We start from the raw sequence: 22,441 nt of genomic DNA, 5'->3' as shown, positions 1-22,441 counted from the left end.
TAATGAATTATTTAACAAATATATAAAAACGACATGTTATCCGCGATGTGTCTATAGTTTATACTTTCATCAAGTTTCCGAAGGATAACAATAACAACAAAAGACCAAAGCCTTAGGTAACATCCAATTTTGTTTTTGCAATCGCTTGCAAAGTAGTAGTGATGTCTTATTTCTTGTATTGACATAACCTGTTTAGATAAAAACAAAGGTGTATGGGTTTGCTTTATGAATTATGAGAAAGCATCTGATATAGTGCATTATATCAACCTTCAATATAAAAAAAATTAAGAACGGGCATTGATTCTGATTTTTCCTTCAATAACTAGTTTTTGTCTATTGGTTCATCGTATACAGTTACACATTTCCTTTTATCTGTTAACAGGTTGGATGCCTTTGACGCTTATAAGAGTCACTGTGTATTTTGCTCCGGTACCTCCGTCGCTTATAAGCGTTCGGTACGTATTTATATATTTCTTTACATTTCTTAGTCGGAACCGCAGTTGTGTTGCATATTTCTTAGTAAGCACTCAATGAAGGATATTTATTACTAATAAATACACGTGGTTCAAGTTTTTCAAATATTTTTATTGTTTTATTATCATGCAAAATGAATACGTTGAGACTGGTCCTTCCAGACCTAAAAGGAGTCGTTATCATAAGTACACTGAAGCAGAATTGTTAGAAATGTTGGAAAATAGTGATGAGTTTAGTGATTTTGAATTAGAGGAGGAATTTGATTGCGGATGGACAGGAACGGACTCGGAGTGAGAATGAAATCGGAAAAGTAATATCTGATTCGCAACAACCTGCGGCTGAAGAAAATGTGGATTTACAACAACCTGCGGCTGAAGAAACTGTAGATGAATGTTCCGACATCTGTTGGGAAGATGTACCAGGTGAGATGGAAGATTTTCAGTTTCTAAAAAATCAGTCATTCAATGCAGTTCTACCAGAAAACACTCCAATCTGTTTTTTTCGTAGTATATTTACTGATGATATTTTAGAATTTATAGTTGATGAAACAAATATTAACGCGGAAAATATTTTTTTATCAGTGCAGACACAAGAAAAATCTAGAATTTGTTCATGGAAAACTGTGACGAAGGAAGAATTATTAATATTTTTTGGAATATTTTTACATATGGGTGTTGTACGACAACCAAGGATGCGCGATTATTGGAAACGGGACCCTTTATTTAATAACGCTAGAATTTCTTCTAGTATGAGTAGAAACAGGTTTTTGCTAATACTGCGAGCACTTCATTTCTCCAGGAATCCCCCACCAGGTGAATCTAGACCTGAAGATAGACTTTACAAAATAAGACCGATAATAAATTTCTTTAACGAAAAAATGGCAGAAATATTTTATCCAGGATGTGAGTTATCTCTAGATGAATCCATGGTTCTTTTTCGCGGCAGGATTATGTTCAAGCAATACATTAAAAACAAAAAACACAAATATGGGATTAAGTTGTATTTATTAACAAACCCTAGAGGTATTGCACAAAAATTTGCTGTATATACTGGTATGTTAGACGATACTGGCGGTAAAGAACATTCTGAAAAAGTTGTCCTACATTTAATGGATGGATTATTAAATATTGGCCATCATATTTTTATGGACAACTATTACAACAGTTTTTCTTTAGCCAGAACTCTAATTAAGAATCAGACTCACTGCACCGGTACACTTCGGTCTAATAGAAAAATGGCACTCAAAGCTGTTATTTCAACTAAGCTGAAAAAGGGAGAAACCATTGCGCAATATGCTAAAGGGGTAATGATAGGAAAGTGGAAGGATAAGAGGGATGTTTTATATATTTCAAATAAATATGTAAATACAATGGTTGAAGTAGAAAATAAAAGAAAACAAAAAGTTACTAAGCCACTGCCTGTCGCCGAATACAATAAACATATGTCAGGTGTAGATCACCTTGATCAAATGCTTTCATACTACCTTCACGAGAGAAAAACAATAAGATGGCCAAAGAAACTTTTTTTCCATATTAGGGGCATGATGCTCAATAATGCTTTTCACTTATATAATATATATTCTGGACAAAAAATGTCATCATTTGATTTTAGAATGGCAATCATAAATGAACTTTTACCTCTTATGAGAATTTAAATAAAAAAAGCATCAAATATCGAACATAGGCTAATAAAAAGGGAAACGACTCCAGGTAAAAAACAACTAGACAGAAAAAGATGCCAAAGCTGTTCCAAAGAAAAAAAACGGACGGATACAACATACGTGTGCGAAACTTGTCCTGGAAATCCAGGATATTGTCTAAATTGCAGCATCATAATTCACAAATAGAATACAGCAGTCAAAGTTTTATTAATATTAAAGTTTGTTTTTGTTACATGTTTTGAAATAAATAATGTTTTACTGTAGAGTATAGGCAACGCTTATAAGCGTCAACGGTACACGGATATGAATGCCGAAACTCAGTGCCACTGCCGCTTATGAGCGTCAGTTTTTTTTTACCTTTTCTTAAATATTTGAAATAGCAATTACATATAAAATATCATTATTCATAATTATTAGCAACGGCATACCGTTTTTTCTATTTTTTTAATTTGGGACCATGTAAAAGTAAGTTACAAAATAGCGGCATCCAACCTGTTAATATTAGGTATTGCTCAGTTATCTCGACTGTATTCGAACATTTTAATTTGGTCTATGCTCAACTATTGCCAACGTATTTGCATATATTATACCACTTCGTGTTGTGGGAATGTGATATTGAAGCCAACAGATTGTTATTAAATTTATTTAAGTGTCTTAAAAACTCAGGGAGTAAAGCCCAAAGAAAAGCTTCGATCAGAACAATTACATAAATACGATTAATAAAAAAATATTATTAACAAAACATTGGGATTTATTTCTCTTGCTTCACATGATCAGTACAGCATTTTAGAAGATTTATTAAGTAGACGAAGATCATTTAAAGATTTTTCCTTGATTGAATTTTCTACCTTGTTTGTCGGTACCAGTCCATGAGAAGTATTGCTCTACTAATTTCTTTGTTTCTTCTGATTTGGCATCCAACTTCTTCCATTCATAGGATTCATAATCTACTTGCCAGTCGGGACTTAACTGTAACATTAAAAACAGTCTAATCAGTTTATTTTAATTTAATAAAGGTTTTAATAAAATAATACTTAGTTGAGTGTTGAATTAAAATTACAGTTTGGAGTAACGCATGTTACAGTTACGAAAGAGCTGATGATTACTGAAAATGGACACCCTATTTTACAATGCTGTTTTTAGTATTAAAAATTAAGAGTGAACATCCTTAACCTCACTTTTGTATGTAAAAAGAACAATCTACAATATTTTAGTAAGAGAATATTTTTATTGTTGAGTCAAAAAATACGAATAGAATAATCAGACTGTCTCAATAAAAAAACACAAAATGCATGCACATAAGCTAACAAATTGCCTGTAATAACACATTATATAGTAACAAAAGCATTAAAAGAACAAAGACGCTTCTTTCATATTTGGTACAACGATAAATGCCAAATGATACCATTCTTGGGAGATTAGAGAATAGTGAAAGAGAAATAAAGAAATCATCTTTTTGGAAAATGTCAAAATTATTTTACAAACCAAAAATGAAAATTCAGCTGCTTAAAAGCTGTTTTCGCGTACTTCTCTACAGTACCGAAACAAGGACCCTTACAGATGTATCCACAAAAAATATGAAAGGGTTGTGAAATGTGGCTATAGAGAAGGATACTCAGGATTTGCTAGAAGGACCATACATCAAATGAAGTAATAAAAATATGACAAAAGATATGGAAGTCTTTCAAACAGTTTAAAAATGCAAGCTTTAATATCCAGGATTCTTAATGTAAAACGAAGACAGGCATGAGCAAGGAAAAATACCTTGCAGAAGGAATCCTGAAAGAACAAGAATCTCCTGGCTAAAGAACCTGAGGATATGGTTTCAAACAAATACTACAGAGCTTTTCCACACTTCTGTCAATAAAGAGTAGCTATGGTGGTTGCCAACATTCGCCAACAAATCGTCCCCCACACAAGAAAGAATATTTCTATACTTTGTATGAAGTGTCATGATTCAACATGAACAGAAGGCACAAAAATTATACAAATAATATTTTAAATAACACAAATTTTATGTTAAGTACAAATAAAAATGTTTTAGCATTGAAATACCCTCTAAATAAAAAAATCTAGAGGAATTGGAGATGCTAGGATTGATATAACTTTCTTAGTTACAGATGTTACAATAGTCTTGTAAAATCTGCCTTTGAGAAAGTACTAACTAGTAAAACTACAACCACAAATACACCATCCAACAAGAAGCAAAAGCTTTGTTGGTACCTTCGATGTTCGTAGGACAAAAATATCAGAGGGAAAATGACAGTTATACTACTTAGCACACTAAGAAAAGTAATGAGGAAGTCGTTCAAAACAGTAGTAAAGTTATAGTTACACTAAGCAACAAAGTAATTATTAAAACGGTTTTTCTGTAAAATTTAATAAAATCCATATATCAATTCTGTACTGATAGTAGAAAGGTCTTAAGTCAAAAATATTGATGTTTTTTTTAGCAAACGAATTAACGTACTAAAAGTATTTTAGTACTTTAAAAAAGCGATTGAATTTGAGAGTTAATTTTTTTAAGGTATTAAAATATGTATATGTATATACAAAATATGTGTAACAGTATTATTCTTTTTTTACTATTATATTATACTTTTTTATCATGAAACACACACGAAACAACACTTCTCAATACATAAACAAACTTCAGTTTTTATAGGTTGACAGATAAACTATTTAGAACATCGCGGATTCTCACACAAATTTGAATTGCGAAAAAGACCTTCGTTTCGCTTCTTGTTGGGTGGTGTATTCTGTGCTACAACTACAATGTATACATGAAAAACTATAAGCTTACAAAATGTATTCTTATGTACAATACCAATTGCCTTTGTAAGAAAAAAGCAAGAGATAAAAACAGCTTCACCAGAAAACTTGGATAATTGTTTTTTATCTGATTTAAAATAAATAACTTTATAAAGATAGTTTATGTTTTAAACTTTTATGGTACTTCAATTCAAAAATCGGGAGAATGCAACAGAGAAATGCATGTAATATTCATAGATTTCAAAAGCGCTTTTGATACAATTAATCTGATGTAAGTAATGGAAGAGCTGGAGCGTCTTAGAATCCCAGAAAAATGGAGACATATGCTAACAGTGAGTTTAAAGAACACCACAGCCAAGATAAGTATCAACGGAACAACTTCTAAGGAGATTAAAATTAAACAAAGGCGTGAAACAAGGTGACTTTATCTCCCTGACGCTGTTTAAGCTGATATTTGAAGCAATAATAAGGACAAACTTCCTAAACAATGACATTATTACAGATGATAAGAGAAATTGAAAAATTAGGTAAGGGAGCAAAGAGAATAGGGTTAGAAATAAACCCGCACAAAACAAAATACATGATGGTAGGGAAGGATTACACAACAACTCAGAAATATTTAATAACACAGAACCATAAATTTGAATCTGTATCCACCTTTAGCCACTTGGGAGTAGCAATAGGGAAAACTGGAAAAGAGAGAACACAGGAAAGAATTCTGTGTTCATATACAAACACATATGGAAAAAAAATGGAATGAATAGAAATCTAAGGAGAAGCAAGATGAACCTATATAAGACCTGTTATTACAAATGGGATGGAAACAATGACAATTAACAAGAAAGAGGAAGCTTTCGAAATTTAAAAGAAAAATGAAAACAAATGCTTAGATTGAAGAAGAATTAAAGAGAGAAAATATAGTCACGATACATAAAATATCTTAGATTAGAATGGACAGGACATGTACAGAGATGCTCATACTCAGATATGCAGAAAAGGATAACTAACTGGACACCACTATCGCCCAGGTGTAGAGAGAGGTCTACAAGACGATGAAGACTATGACATAGACAAATAATCCACCTCACAAAAGAATAGGATTTTGAACACCATGGCGTTAGCTATAATCCCTAGGGATTGTAAGGCCTAATGAATCAATGAATAAATATTCCATTAGGGATTGTAACGCTTAATGAATGATTAAATGATGCGAAAGAAAATTTTGGACTGTTTTATATTATTTGACACCATAAGGTGTATAACAACATAAAACTTTGAAAATAAATACGGTTCTATAAATTAATATTTTGTATGATTAATAAAGGAATATTTTATATCCCACACTATAATAAATTTGTAAAATAAGTTACATGCATAAAGTATTTCCAGTAAGTCCAGTAATATTAACTTTCATTGATCTGTTAGAAAAGTAAAACTTGTGTACTTAACAAGCCTGATATACACAATAGCCTGATTCAAGCTAAGACAAAGAAACCTAAAATCAGTTAATTTTGAAATAACTGGTTGATAACTGTTTTAGAAACACTGCGTAATTGTTCAGAGTCTATAAAATTTCATTGGAATCATATGGAGATCCTTCATATTAAGAGGAATGTGTATCGTTGAACTTTGCTTTAGATCAGATTTGTTTTATGCATAAACAAAAGATCATAAATTAAAAATATCAGGTTTGCGTCCACTTTAAAGATATTAAGGACTAGGCTGATTCAAGCTAAGACAAAGAAACCTAAAATCAGTTAATTTTGAAATAACTGGTTGATAACTGTTTTAGAAACACTGCCTAATTGTTCAGAGTCTATAAAATTTCATTGGAATCATATGGAGATCCTTCATATTAAGAGGAATGTGTACCGTTGAACTTTGCTTTAGATCAGATTTGTTTTATGCATAAACAAAAGATCATAAATTAAAAATATCAGGTTTGCGTCCACTTTAAAGATATTAAGGACTAGGCTTTCAAAGGTGGCGTTTTGTAATGGCACATTGATTTCAAAGTTTGTAGACCCGGGTATATAATGGTCAGGAATGGTTTCTTTGACTACTGATAAGTGAATAAGTGTGCGACAGTAGATTACAGACAAAATGTCAGAAAGAAATCATATAAACCCGAAAAAAATGTAATGCGCTTTCAAGGTTGTTTCAAGGTAGAAATTATTTTTTTTTGCTACATGCTATTTTACGAGCAATATATACTTGTTTGTGTTAAATTTATCTACTTTTGAATACAAAAAATAGGTTAAAACAAAATAGCTTTTGTGTTCATAATGCCCACATGGTCACAATATGACAAAAATTTGCTGTTAAAACCATTTTTAACTTTGTGGAAATACTCAATAGAAATACTTACAGTAAAAGCTAATTCTTGTCCTCTCCATACCCAGATACCGGAGATTGTGCTGTTGTTATCTTCTCCAAAAAGGCATACAGATGCGAAGGCCTGCTTTCTCATCTTATCCAGCCTCTGTTGCATACCGGTAATTAGGTTACAGCTCATGAACACTTTGGAGAGTTCTTCAGGGTATTTGTATTCGCCATACCAGATTGAGTAGTTTTCAGGGTCGAATTTCTCCCAGAAATAAGCAATTGATTTGCTCTCTTCTTCATTTGAATAGACACGTTTGAAGTCATCCATAACAAAGGTTCTGTAACAAAATAATAATCAAATGATAATAAATTTCAGTAAAAAAAAATATAGTTTAATAAGATCACATTTAGAACATGGTTTTTAAGTTTTTACAAAAACTTAGCAGGCTTACAGCAAAATAACGAAATTTTATTCTGACTTCAATATTAATAATTAACATGACTAATTTGCAAAAAAGGAATGTACAAAACTGATAGCTGATCATAGTGTCCAAATCTATTAATTTTTTTCCATACCAGTGAATTTGAACAATGTTCAGTTTCACTTTTTGTTCACACAAATTTTTCTAAAAACTCAACGCAATTATTGTGGTCCATCCTTATCTTTCCAACTATTTTCATATATTTTTTGACTCAATAATGGTCACTATTCATAAATGATTAAGATTATTGAACAAGCTTGAGAAACTGGATAATGGTATGAAAGAATTAGACCAAATATGAATAAAATCAAGCATATTCAATAAACATGTGGATATAAAGTTAAGCACCCAATGTGTTTTCACAAAATCGGTTAGCATATGACGTTCATCCCACCCTCAGAAATTGCACATTGAATTAAACTTTTTCAGCCAATTTTACTTTTGATGGGTAATTTCAAGGCAAACTTTTTCCACAAAACTTATATTCCATCTGTTACCAAATGATCAAATGCCCATTCACAACGGTGCAGGCTGTTAAAACAACTGCGGCATAAGAGTCATCATCATCATCATCATCATAGCACTACAACCCTGGACTGACTGTATGTTTTCCAATTCACTTGGTATCAGTCTGTCTTCTTTATGTTATTTTCTACCAAAGGTAGGTGACTATCAAATGAAATGTTTCTGTTTTGTGCCGCATCTATTACGTTTGCAGCTTCTGATATTTGAAACCATTCTTTTAAGTTTCTCAGCCATGATTTTTTTCCGCCCAAACCTCTTACCATTAATCTACTGTCAAGTAAAATGTTCATGTTTTGGAGATATGATTGTACTTTTTCTTTCCATCCCATTCTGGGACGCCCAAGCGGCATTTTTTCTGAGAGAACATGAACGGAGGCAAAAAATAAAAATAATACAAAAATAATGTTTGAAATAACACTCTAATTTAATGAATATCTTTGAAAAATGTATGTTAAGTACACATAAAAATGTTTTAGCATTGAAATACCCTCTAAATAAAAAAATCTAGAGGAATTGGAACTGCTAGGTTTGATATAACTTTCTGAGTTACAGATGTTACAATAGTTTTGTAAAATCCGCCTTTGAGAAAGTACTAACTAGTAAAACTACAACTACAATGTATAGATGAAAAATTATAAAGCGTACAAAATTTATTCTTAGTAGTACAATAACAATTACATTTGTAAGAAGAAAGCAAGAGATAAAATAACAAAGGTTAAAGAACAGTAAACTTCGATAATTTTTGAATCGAATTTTAAATAATTTCACCCAGGCTGTTTGTTTTAAAATTTTAAGCTATGAAAGTACAGATGATTATGAAGTCAATTAAAAAATGTTTTATAAGTAATGCTAGATGATAATAAAAATGTAGTGATTTTTAAAAGATGTGACCAATAACTTCTGATGAAATTTATATGAATGGTAATGAGATTGAGTGATAATACAAATAGCAAACATGAACTGAATATTGCTAGGGTGAGTTTGTCAAAATAAATAAAAGTTGTAAAAGTAACATTAAAATATTTTTTTTTCAAAACCATGTTATAAATTATGTGTCTTATTGTCTCCAGTATGTCTTATGGCCCCTCTTCATAATCGGCAATTACAGACAAGTTGCAGAAAAGCAAGTGCGAGCACGATTGTGTAGAGGGCAGACTCAGCCATACATGCCCATCATCGCCTACAACAACGATCACACGATCTACCATCATCGCTGATAGTGTAGTGTAGGTGTAGGCATTACAGTCTGAAACATATGCTAGTTTGGGCTACATAACAAATACTAAGCCAGAAAACAAAAATTTTGAGTGCTGAATACAAACACATCAGGTGTAAAAGATGTGATAACTATTAGAAAAATATGAAGAATAACAGAAAAATCCTCAGGCATGTCTGTATGTCACAACCAGGATAAAGTAGACATAGAGGTAGATGAAAACTTAAGTGATAAAACCATAAGGATCAAGTTGATAAGGATAGGTCTGGTAAAGAACAAGGAAACTCAAGGCTCTTTAAAATTATAGCACCAGTGGTTACTATTTATTGATTAAATGAATGAATTGAAAAGTACTTTATAAGTGTGTAAAGCATTTACTAGCTGAGCGCTTTTGGATTACAAAGCCATCTTCAAAGCTAACATCTACAAGAGAGGAACCCCATCATTCAAAAAGTAAAAAATTTCTGTATTATATTCAAAAAGTTATTAAAAACAGCACAAAAAAACACATTAAATTGTATGATTTAACTATTAAAAGGTTTGGTGCAAGCTCTCGTCTATCTGGACAGAGCTGAAATGACATACAGGATAATATGGTCTAATACTAGTCACTGGAGTTATTTCCAAAAAGTAATTACTCTAGAAAATATTTAATTTACATACCCTTTAGGTAGTTCAGAGAAGGGATCCCTGCTCTTGGGTTCTTCAGCAAGGGCAGCTTCTGCAGCATCTAATTCTTCTGGCTGTTCCTTTTCCTTCTTTTCTTTAGGTGGTTGTGGCTTCTTCTCTTGTTTCTTTTCTTCCTTCTTCTTACCTTTACCTGCAATAGTAATATAATTCTAATAAATGTTAACTAACTTTACTTAAAATCTCGAATAATATATATAAAAAAAAATGTTTTGACATTGAAATACCCTCTAAACATTGATGGTGCAGAGTGATTGGAAATATCAATAATAATATAACTCTCTGAGTTACAAATGGTACCATGAAAGGTAACATTTGCCTTTGAGAGAGTAGTTACCAAAACTTATTTATGAAACATATCAAACATAATCACTTATAGAGGTATTCTTCTTCTTTACATGCCATCTCCTATTAGAAGGTTGGCAACCATCATAGTGATTCAAATCATCAATGCTGCTGCTATGAACAGTAACTACATTCTTAGATTGTTTAGCCAGGAAAAATGTGTCTTCTACCTCAGCTTCTCTGTCCTGGTATTTTCCCCTGCATGATCAACTGCAGCATTCACCTCTAATAACATTACCAAAATATTGCAACTTTGTGATAGTGTTTAGGATCTCTTTTTGTTTTCTAATACTATGTCGTTTGTAAGTATGTCCACTCAGCTTGTTCTAAGCATTCTTCCATAATCCCACATTTGGAAAGCCTCCAATCTATCAATGATGTGTTTCTTTAGTGTCCATGCTTCCACTCCATCCTGCAGCATAAACAGCATGTAACAGCTCAAAAGTCTAACTCAATCTGATCGACAAATTTCTAGTTACACAAAACATTTTCCATTTTGGTAAATGCATTATCTTACTTTTCCAGTTCTTAATTTAATTTAAAATCAATCAACCTTGAAGGATGTCATTAGCAATAGCTCCCAAAAAAAATGTTGTTTGACAAGTAAATATTAACAATAAATTTGTAAAGTTATATCAAGATATGCATAATTAGTACAAGGTATATGAAGATCCTCTTCTTTTTTAAAAAACAATTTGTTTGTAAATTGAAATAACTGCAATGAGAGGTTTATCTCTTTAGTTTTTCCTTTTCAAACAAAAACTTAAAGCAATTAGGACAAATTGATAGTTATAGATAAATAATTACCATCTGCCAGTGACGTGACTTAGTGTCTTTATTAAAGGGTTGACATTCTGTTGAATATTCAAATGTGGGCAAATGCTTGATATGCAAGAAAGATGTGGCAGAAGATAAGACTTCTTTGAAGTTGATGGATGTAAGAGGGCTTTATATATTAATTGCGCCAGTGTAACAGCCACAGAAGCAAGATGTCTTCAACTAGCAGCAGGTAGTAGGAAACTAAAATTGCAGATTTAAAGATTGAAGGAGAAACTTAAATGTGCCAATGGAAAGTCCTTGCACGAAAACAATCAGATTTGTGATCTAAGGAAGACTATTGATCAACTGAAATGCAACTTAAATGCATCACATTTGTCTTTTGAAAAATGGTTATACAAATAAACGAGAATAAAGAGAATTGTAAAATCTAACAATGTTATATTGTTCAATGTTCCTGAATTAAATTCTTTGAATATTGAATAAAACAAGACAGAAAGTCGAGGAAATTATGAAGGAAATAGGAAAAGATGAAGCAATAGATGATGTAGTGAAAGTTATTCCAGTAGGATAGAACACAGATACTAAGTATCTTCCTCTTAGTTATTTTTTCTAATAATAGTGTTAAGGACATTTTAAGGAATAAAAAAAGATTACAGAACTCAAAATAAATAGTGATCAAACAAATATACAAAGGGATATGTTCAGTAAAGCTTGGAAAGAATTAAAAGAAAGAAAATAAAGGCGAAAAAGACATTGCCATAAAATACAGAAATGGTGTACTAAAAATTCAATCATTCAAGACAGAAGGAAAAAACTAATTTCATCTCCATTACAAATTTATTGTCAAAATGTCAGAGGACTTCATACAAAAATTCAAGATCTCATTAGTTCTATTTTATGTTCTGATTATGACATATTTTATATTTGTTGAAAGTTGGTTGGTTACAGGAGGATATTTTAGATTGTGAATCATTATACTTTCTCATTCCTTGTGCAACAATGCTCACCTGCTCTTTCAGTGATCTACTGGATCACATATATTTTTCAATGTTTGACAAATTATATAGCTATGATATAAATTTTGAGAGTATTACTACAACTTCTCATATTTAATAACATACATAGCTGTAATGTACAGATAAAATAAATGTTCTAAAGTTACAAATGAAATTATTTGCCAAATGCTATCCAATCTACAATGAATATCAGTAAAACTGTAATGAAAATTATAAATCTACATGTCTATTAAAAAGGGTAAGATCTACAGAAAATAAACTCTACAGGATAATAAAACTCTTAACAACTTACTCTTTTTCTTATTAGTTTTTTCCACAACTTCAGCATTTCCATTTGGTTTAGCTTTGTTGTGAGCAGCTTGTAAATTTTAAAGGAAACTTTTTTATAGATTTAATAAGATTATACAAAAATAAAATTGTTTTGGCCCAAGGATGAAATTATTTTGAAAATTATTAGAATATACCTACTGTCAAAAGTGACCAAATCAAATTTTTAACAATTGAACTTCACTGCCTCATTAGTAACATATATCTGAAGTCCATCACATCAAACTCTATTTTAATATTAAAATAACATATATCTCTAAATCACATTTGAGTAATGGATGTACATATGAGACACATTTTTTGATAGTGGTTAATTGTTAATAATTTGACTTGGTCACTTTTTGCAGTATAGCCATGATATAAAACATGTTACCCATACCCAAAAATACCCATGATAGTAATTAATTAAAGTACACTAAAATAACAAATCTCAAAACTTCACATTGATCAGTGATTCATTAGTTCATGAACATACATTAGGCAAAGAGAAACCCTTAGAATTTTCCTTAGTTTTAATACAGAAGTGCAAGGAAAAGAAAAAACTATATTCATGGAAAAAGTTAAAAATGAAAGACTCTAGGCTAGTGGAAATTGTGGTAAAAAATGTCTTATAAAACAATGTTAATCTAATTAGATTAGAAAATAGTTATACTGGAACAAAATGCATGAATGGAATTTGAAAACAAGTTGTATAGATATCTAGAAAGGTCTGAAATATGGTTTTGTCCTACAATAAGAGAAAGCTTTCTATAGGCATGCTCTTTCATCTTATGACAAAATATTTATCAATAAAATCGTTGATAAAAAAAATGTACAGTGGGTGATCAAATTATTATGATCAATCACAAAAGTTTAGGTTTTTCAAATTTATTCAAAAATTTTATAATAAAATCATATGCTGCTATACGATTAAGGTATGCCAATATATTTTGTCACTAATAACCTTACTTTTATGACGTCTACAGTTCTAGAACTGTCATTTGTGTCAAATTACGTGACAACATACACATTGTGGTGAATTTGCGCTTGGAGTTTACAACTGAATTTGTATGTTTTTGTATTGTTTTTGAAATATTAGTATCGTTTTATCTTTGTAGTATATTTTATTAATATATTAGTGGTGATTGTGAGTGAAAAAAACTATTAGTTTTAATTTTAAAGACATTTTCAAAACATTTCGATTTTTGAGAAGAAAATCATAATGGGTAAGGCTAAAGACGTCCCTGTGTGTAAAATGGTGGAGATAAAGACACTTTTATTGAATACAAAGCTTTCCCAACGTCAGATAGCTCAACAATGCCAAGTAACGCAAGCAACAGTGAGCAATATCAAGAAAAAAATGGATACCAACAAACCCCTGACTCACCAGCGTGCCCAAAAATGTGGTCGAAAGCGTGTCACTATACCCAGAGACGAAAGAAAAATGAGGGATATCTTCTTTTTAACAATAGAAAGAAGCCAAGAAGAATACTCACGAGACTTATTCGTGAAGCTGGGATGCCAGTTTCTGACATGACAGTCCGCAGAAGGCTTGCCGAGCAAGGTTTCAAATCATGTCGCCCTGCCGAAAAGTCAAAGTTGACCATCGCAATGATGAAAAAGAGACTGAAATGGGCCAAAGAACACCAAAATTGGACAGTTGAGGATTGGAATAAGGTAAATTACGTCACTACTAAAGTTTAAATCCCTATAACCACTGTTTTCATTTTAAAAAAATATCTTAGTTTTTTATATTCACAGGTTTGTTTCTCCGATGAGTCTACAGTGGAGATACTTATGAATAAGTCGGCCTTCGTCCGAAGGCGATTGGGTGAAAAATATCACAAGGATTGCATAGTGTAGCGAGTAAAGCATCCTCTCAAGATCATGGTATGGTCTGTGATCAACAGTAAGGGTACAGGTAGGCTGTACATTGTGAATGGAATGATGAATCAACATCAGTATATTGAAGTTCTGGAAAGAAAGCTCATGCTACAAATCAAAGACTGGTTTGGCGAATCAGAGGATTTTACCTTTATGCACGATTCAGCACCGTGCCATAAGGCAAAAACAGTAACATCGTACCTGGAAAAAAAGAAAATTAAAGTACTGATGTGGCCAGGTAATTCCTCAGACCTCAATCCGATCGAAAATCTATGGGAGCTTATAAAGAGAGAGATTGCCCAGGAAACTGTCACAAATAAGCAGCAGTTAATTGAGAGACTCATTGCCACCTGGCACAGAAACAGTAAAATAAAAGAAGACTGCCTGAGAAACATTCAAACCATGCCAAAGAGGATCAAAGCTGTCATCGAAGCTAAAGGAGGTCACACAAAATATTTAAAAAAATTGTTATTTAAGGTCAAAGAAAAAAATATTTTAAAATGTTGTAAAAGATCGTGTTTATGATCTATTTTTATATTATATTCACATTATTAGAAGCTTATAATATGCAGTTTTATTCTTTATTAAACAGCAAAATACAAAGTTTTTTTGAAGTGATCATAATAATTTGATCACCCACTGTAGGTGTTAAAATCTAAGAGAACTGCAGAAAAATATCACATCCTAGGGCCTATTTACCATTTAAACAAGTCATTAAAAATTTAAATATTTATAACTATGAATATTTACCTGGTGTTGCGGCTGCAGCAGTTAAAGTTCCAGGTTGAGCAACTGCACTGCAAAGTTTAACTTCTCCAAGTACAGCTTTGAATTGTGGCTGGTTAATAAGTGTGTTGAACCATCTATTGACATTACCAAAAGATTTTCTAAAGTTGGGATCAAGTACATATTTGTAGGCATTCAATAGATTGCAGGCAACTACAATATCAGCTAGAGTGATTCTCTCTCCTACCAAGTAAGTGTGGGCAAGTAAGTGGCTGTTGAGAATAGACAAAGAGGATTTGAGGTCTTCCTTTGCTCTTTGGAAAGTCTAAAAATAAAACATCAAAATGGTTTGAAAATAATACATTAATATTATCTATTTAAATTCAGAAAACTAACTTTACAAAACTATTTATATAAAATAGTCCTATTGCAATTTATTCAGCTTATACATACACTTCAGACACCATCACCTTACACTGTCTCAGAAATGTGATGGAGTTTTCAAAAAAAAAATTAAACATGCTTAAGAATGTTTTTTTATTTAAATTTGTTTGTGCTTTATGTATTAATAAGCAACATAATGATATCCTCATTAGAAAACCTTGCAACTCCAAAAAAAAAAACAAAAATTTAACAGGGAACACAAAAACTAAATAATTTTAAAACTTTTTTAAAGTTGTAGTTTTGCTATAATTCTTTAGTTTATTTTAGAAATCTAAGAGTTAATTACATATTGGTAAACATTTGACAGATTTGAAAAGTTATGAGGTAAATACTTTACTATATAAGGTCTGGAGTTTTGTCTAGACTCTAACCTCAACATAGTCAGCTGCCAGATTTATTTTTATTTTCTTTCAATTTTAGCATGCATATTAAGTTAGTTAACCATCATGTGTTTGACCCTTTCGTAGAAACTTCTTGACAAATTATAATTTTCTTGTCTACTGCTAATATGAGCCCCAGTGGCGGCCGGTCAGGGTCGGCAGGGCCGACCCACACCTTTATAGACATTATAGATTTTTTTAATATTTAATTTAATCAGTATTTCAATAATTAATTGTGGCAGGTAATCAGTTGATGTCATTTGTTTTTGTGAAATAAAAAAATATCTGTGAGATAATGAGATAATAAAGACTAAATTTTATTAATGGTTTTTAAAAAGAATTCGACCAATTCGACCAGACTAAATTTTATTCATGGTTTTTAAAAGAATTCGTCCAATCTGAGCGTTAAGTGATCCCTGCGTAGACACTTTTAGAATTGATGATCCGATATCGGAGACATCCATCCGCCTGTGGATTCTTAAAAAGGCACGTTTTGCGTTTTCGGCGAGCCGATCCCAACCTTGACGATTTACTTGTAAACATCAACGGAATATTAGTTGATTAGCAACCAAATATACATTTTTTTCCATATGAACTTAATTACCAAGTACAGCAAAATTAAATTTGCCGATGCTTCATTTAGATTGGTGATTGGTCGCGAACTGTACATTGCGAGCGCGGGATGAAATGTTATTTCATATAAGAACGTAAGTAGTAAAGTGAAGTGATATTCAGTGCACGAACTAGCCTTTCTTTATGTGATTTATTTTTATTTTCTAAAGTAATACTGTGATACGTTACGTCTGCCGTAAATAGTTAAAGGTTAAAGGGTTTGACATAGAAGTTTTTTTTAAATTAAAGTGTAAACAAATTCAGGTAAATTAACCTAAAAAATGCAAGCCATGGGAGAAACTGTAAGTATTGATAAGTCTGATATTGTAAATTATATTTTGCATAATGGGTTTTCATCTATTCCATACGAAGAACAAATTGTTATTAAAAATAAGGGGCGTCCTTTGCCTAAAATGTCCCGGCTTATAAATATTAGTGCGGGTAAGGGAAGTAATAGATCATTTTCAGATAATTGGTACAGCAAGTACTCATGGCTTACCGAGAGTGAAATAAAAAACAAACTTTTCTGTTGGCCTTGCATTTTATTTTCGACAAATAGGGACAAACATCAAAATCCGTGGTGTGAATCTGGTTACGATAATTTAAAGGAATTATTTAGGGCTTTACATAAACATGATATTTCGAAAGATCATACTTACAGCCTAACAAAACAGCTTAACAAAATATCTATGTTTCATCAGATAATGCCCAACGTGAAAATGCTATTAAACATAACGAAATTGTAAAAAATAATCACGCAGTTTTACGTCGTTTAATTGATATTGTAATTTTTTTAAGTTGTCAGGAATTATCTTTTAGGGAACACGATGAATCGGAGCATTCGTTAAATCAAGGTAATTATAGGGAACTAATAAAAATGTTTAAGAAATACGATTTGGAATTTTCTAATTTACTTTCTGATTCGAAGACATTTAGCGGTGTATCTAAAATGATCCAGAATGAATTAATAGAATCAATTAGTTACATTTTGAGTAACGTTATTGAATCTGAGATTCAGGAAACCGACATAGATGAAACTACCGACATATCATGTCATTCACAATTATCAATTGTTGTTCGATACGCGTTACGTGATAATATCTATGAGAGGTTTTTAGGTTTTACAGACGTGAGTAAAAGCCATAAGGCAGAATATATTTTTGGTGTTTTAAAGGACAGATTAAAATTTTTTGATATCAAAAATAAATTGGTAGGGCAAACTTATGACGGCGCTGCCGTGATGTCTGGTGAATTAAATGGTCTCCAGGCAAAAGTTGCACTATTGCAACGCAAGCTTTATTTACTCACTGTCATGCGCATAGAATGAATTTAGTTTTGCAGGATACATGTAAAAAAATTAAAGAATGTCGTCTTTTTTTTGTCAGTTTAAGCGGATTTGCTTCATTTTTCTCAAGCTCACCTAAAACAGACTAATGTTTTAGAACGGTTTGTTTCGAAAAAAATGCCAACAGTTTGTCAGACGCGATGGAATTTTAAATCTCGGTTAGTTTTCACTGTAGCAGATTTTCGTGAACAGCTTTTGGAAGTTTTTGATTTTATTATTGAATGCGACGATTTTCAAAGTGATGATATCTCGATCCGTGAACCAATCGGTTTGAAAACTTTATTAAATGATTATTCTTTTAACATACTTTTAAATATTTTTAAGAAAGTGTTTACCAAAACCGATTTGATATTCAATGTTGTTCAAAATCAGTTAACTGACATTATTCATTCCAAAAATAAAATAACAAGACTGGTGCAAAATCTCAGAGATTTTCGTAATGATAGTAATTTCCAGTATATACGCAGTGAAGTTTTGGACTCGCTTGATATTTCCGAACCCCCAAAAAAAAGACAAAGGCATGACACAGAAACAGATATCGAAAAACGAGTATATTTTGAAATTTTGGATACTATTATTATGCAAATAGATACTCGTTTTTCGAATTTTGAAGATTTGCAAATTTTTGACCTCTTTGACGATTCAAAATTTAAAAGTTGTGCCAAAGAATTTCCAAGATATTTATTAGACAGGTTAATTAAAAATTATCCATCATTCTTTAATAAAATAAAATTAGCAAATTAATTAAAAGTTTTATATGCTGATCCAAATATTTTCGGAAGATGGGATAAGTTACAAGATATGTATAATTTTATATACTGCAATTCATTACAACAAACTGTTACCGAAATTAATAAATTATTGTCATTAATTCTCTCATTACCACCAACGTCTGCCTCAAATGAACGAGATTTCTCTTGCCTCAAAAGAATCAAAACTTATTGTCGAAATACCATGAAACAAGAGAGAATGTCAAGCTTGTCTCAAATGTCAATAGAAAAAAAACTTAAAATCTCTCCAAAACTCTAATAAATTTTACGATGACGTTATAACCCATTTTGCTACTTCCAAACAACGTAGACTTGAGTTAATTTATAACATGTTTAGGTTCTAAATTTATAGGAAAAAACAAAAAAAAAACAAAAAACAAGAAAACAAAAAATCTCCTATGATGATTTACTTAAGTCTTTATTAGACAGTATACCTATCTGAGGAGACAAAAAATACCTTGCCGACCTTGTCTCTCAAGCCACGAGCCGCCACTGATAAGCCCTAACAACTATATGTTGGAACTAGCAGTTATTTTGGAATAAAATGTTAATTTACTGAAATTCATTTAATTTGTAAATATGAAATTTACAACATTTTTATGATGTATTTTTATGACTGATGTATAAAATTATTTTTACAGCTTAATTATATATTTTATATTGATTACTATTTAATTGTTTGATAATTGAGAGGTGCTGAAAACTAAATATTGGGCCATTTTTTGCTTTTCCTCAAGTTTCCAAAGTTTTATCAACCTAACACAAAGAAGACTTTGAAATCTAACATAGGAGTAGGTAGTGTATTATCAAAATTAATTGTCACATGTCATTTGAGTATGAATAATTAACAGCCGTGAGTTTTATTACAAGTAAAATACAATAACTACATGTGGAAATTTCCAGTGAATTGACTGTAGCAACAACTTTTGTGACTAATATAATTAAAAAGTAAAACCTCTCCAAAAGCTGTTTCTCAAAGGAGTGTGTCATTTAATTAGAATCTGTAACTCAGGAAGAAGAAATACAGTATTAGAGGTAACTGCTACATGGAATAGAGAAACTGGGATGCATGTTTCAAGAGAATGTCATCACAAATATATACACAGAATCTGTCTGTGGGGTCTCTCTGCAATATAAATTTTCTATTTTTTGATTTACTTGAGTAGGCCAAAGAAAAGCCATTATTGGCAGAAAAAATTAATTATATTTGGGCTAAATCAAAACTTTCATGGACCAAATATAACTAGGAGAAAGTTATCTACAGTTATGGAAGCAAATTTGATTTCTATGTGGGCGATTACTCAAAGCATGTGATAAGAAAAAAAACAGAAGCATTCCATAGGGATTGTCTGAAAAGAAATATAAAGTTTCCAGATGGATCATGGTGTGGGGTTGTACATCAGCTGAAGGGTTGGGAACTTTACATTTTATTAAAGGCATAGTAAACATAGCCAAATATCAAGATGTTCTGGAACATTTGTTTTTAACCAAGTGCAGTGAAGTTATATCCACCCAGAGATTTTATCTTTTAACAGGATATGGCCTCATGCCATACAATTAAATCAACCAAAAAATGGATAGCAGAACATGCCATTAAAGTTTTGTCACATCCTTCTAGCAACCGAAATCCAATAGATACTTTGGCACAAAATGAAACAATGCCTAAAAAATAACCCTCTGTGTACTTTGCCACAACTATGTGCTAAATTTGATACAATGCCAGTTGTTATTCAAACTAAGGGCAGCAAATATGCCTATTACTTAATTTTATTTTAATTTGTTAAAAACCTCTTGTTACAATATTAATAGTAATCAACATAATCTTCATTTAAGCCAAAAATCTTTACTTTATTTAATAATAAAGCCACTTCACATTTTCATTGTGTAATATAGAAGTGAAACTGTTGATTTAGGACTTAGTAGGACAGACTGCAAGTCCATTGTGTAAATTTCATGTTTCTCCCTTTTTTATCTTTTTCTCCTCTAGCTTCTATTTTCTTCTGCCAGTGTAGCTGGTACTCAATATATTCATAGTTATGTTTCTGGTTTGATGGTCTTACAGGAAGTCAGGAATAATAAAAAAAATTATTGGATCTAAAACACTACCTACAGATTTTAAGCTACAAACCAACATTCCTTATTTTTTGGCAAATTTTGGAAATTTAAATAATATATTTAATGATAATTATTAATTCCACTTATTGAAAAGAATTTTTCTAGCAAGGCAGGTTTTAAGCTACAGGAAGCAAACATTTATTTTTTGGCAAAATATGAAATTTAAAGATAATATTTACTGCTAATGTTATTAATACCATTTGTTGAAACATTTTTTTAGTAAGATTTTAATTTAAATAAATCTTGATAGTTATATTAAATCTTAGTTGTTGCTAAATGCTTGCCCAACAATATTGAGCAAAAAGAAGTAATTTTAATCAACACAGATTTAAATTTCATCATACACTTTGCTACTAATGCAATAATTGAAATTGATATGTGAAGTATAAACAGTTTTGTTTAAATTAAGACATAAGTACTGACCTCATCATTACCACTGTTATTTTTAACAATACCCAAGATAGGGAATACCCAGGCACATGCTGCTGGAACAATTTCACCTTCAGCAAAGCCAATCCATTGTAAAATTTGTGCTCTATCATATTCATTTTTTCCTCTTAGTTGTTCATTGGAAACATAGTAAGCGATAGCGTTGCTGTCTTGAAGGTACTTGCCATCGTTTGATTCAAACGCAGGAACCTAAAAAAGGGAATTTGGTTAAAAAATACTATAAAATGGAGTTTATCCAGTTTTATATATCTCAGAATTCCAGTTGACTAACGTAAACAAAAAAAATATTTAAAAAAAACTCTTAAAATCAATGTTGTTTACCTACCTTTCCACTTGGAAATTTCTTGGTGAACTCTTTAGTCTTATTAGTTTCTCCAAAAACAAAATTGGATGCTACTTTGACGTTTGCCTTGGCATATTGTGCGGCAATAAGAGTTTTTGCGGCCCGGAAATTATCGGGATAAGTGTAAAGTGTCTAAAAAATAAACATTAAAATATTTAAAATACTCAAAGTACCACATATTTATAATTATAAAAGTGGAGGATGGATTCAGAATAACAGGATATTGTAAATATTAATTAAAACTTACTCCGGCAGCCATTCTCACTACACTCAAAACTAGTAAAAGAAAGAAAAGGACAACATTACAGTACAGTTGCAAGTAATTTTGACGTTAAAAATCTTCTTCTGTTTTAGACAATTTGGGTCTTCCACATATTAGGTTACCATACCTAATAATGTCAGCAGGATGGTATGTTGTCTATACTGTGGTATTTATCTCAGAGTTACAAAATATAACCATATATAACACATAAATCTAAAATGTTTAATATTAGAAGTTTATTAAAAATAATTTAGTTTTATTTTAATTTAGTGGTTATATTTTCATTGGCTAGAAATATTAATTATGAACTATAAAAGATCGGATAATTCCGTTGCAAAATCACGTATTTTAGGGAAAACAATAAATAAATAAAATTAAAAAGTAGAATTTGTTTATAAGAATATTTTAAGGACTCAATTTAATATTTTATTAAACAAAAAGTTATTTTGACAAAATTTACACTCCAATTTGTATTTCTAACTAAATCTCCTATTTTTTGGAGACGTGTGGATTTTATTGCAC

At 31.1% G+C, this 22,441-nt stretch overlaps 1 protein-coding gene across 1 annotated transcript; it reads right to left on the bottom strand.

The window, feature by feature from the left end:
* Window positions 1-2,761: 2,761 nt before the first annotated feature.
* On the bottom strand, window positions 2,762-22,059 carry eEF1gamma (elongation factor 1-gamma). Its single transcript, XM_072535261.1, has 7 exons — window positions 21,905-22,059; window positions 21,640-21,789; window positions 21,288-21,503; window positions 15,223-15,523; window positions 10,118-10,274; window positions 7,275-7,569; window positions 2,762-3,103 (listed from the first exon to the last, which is right to left on the bottom strand). Exons 1-7 carry the CDS (start codon window positions 21,914-21,916, stop codon window positions 2,948-2,950), a joined length of 1,287 nt encoding a protein of 428 aa, XP_072391362.1. The 5' UTR covers window positions 21,917-22,059; the 3' UTR covers window positions 2,762-2,947.
* Between the last annotated feature and the right edge of the window lie 382 nt (window positions 22,060-22,441).

This window comes from Diabrotica undecimpunctata, chromosome 6, assembly GCF_040954645.1.
Source record: "Diabrotica undecimpunctata isolate CICGRU chromosome 6, icDiaUnde3, whole genome shotgun sequence".
NCBI lineage: Eukaryota > Metazoa > Arthropoda > Insecta > Coleoptera > Chrysomelidae > Diabrotica > Diabrotica undecimpunctata.
Note: the sequence above shows the minus strand (reverse complement) of the source record. Positions and strands in the feature narration are given on the sequence as shown.

What these genes read in the sequence shown, in the direction of transcription:
- eEF1gamma (XM_072535261.1), bottom strand. An exon ending in AGAAATTTCCAAGTGGAAAG is followed by an intron (nt 21,504 to 21,639) that starts GTAGGTAAACAA and finishes TCCCTTTTTTAG; the next exon opens with GTTCCTGCGTTTGAATCAAA. An exon ending in GACAAGAATTAGCTTTTACT is followed by an intron (nt 3,104 to 7,274) that starts GTAAGTATTTCT and finishes TTAATGTTACAG; the next exon opens with TTAAGTCCCGACTGGCAAGT.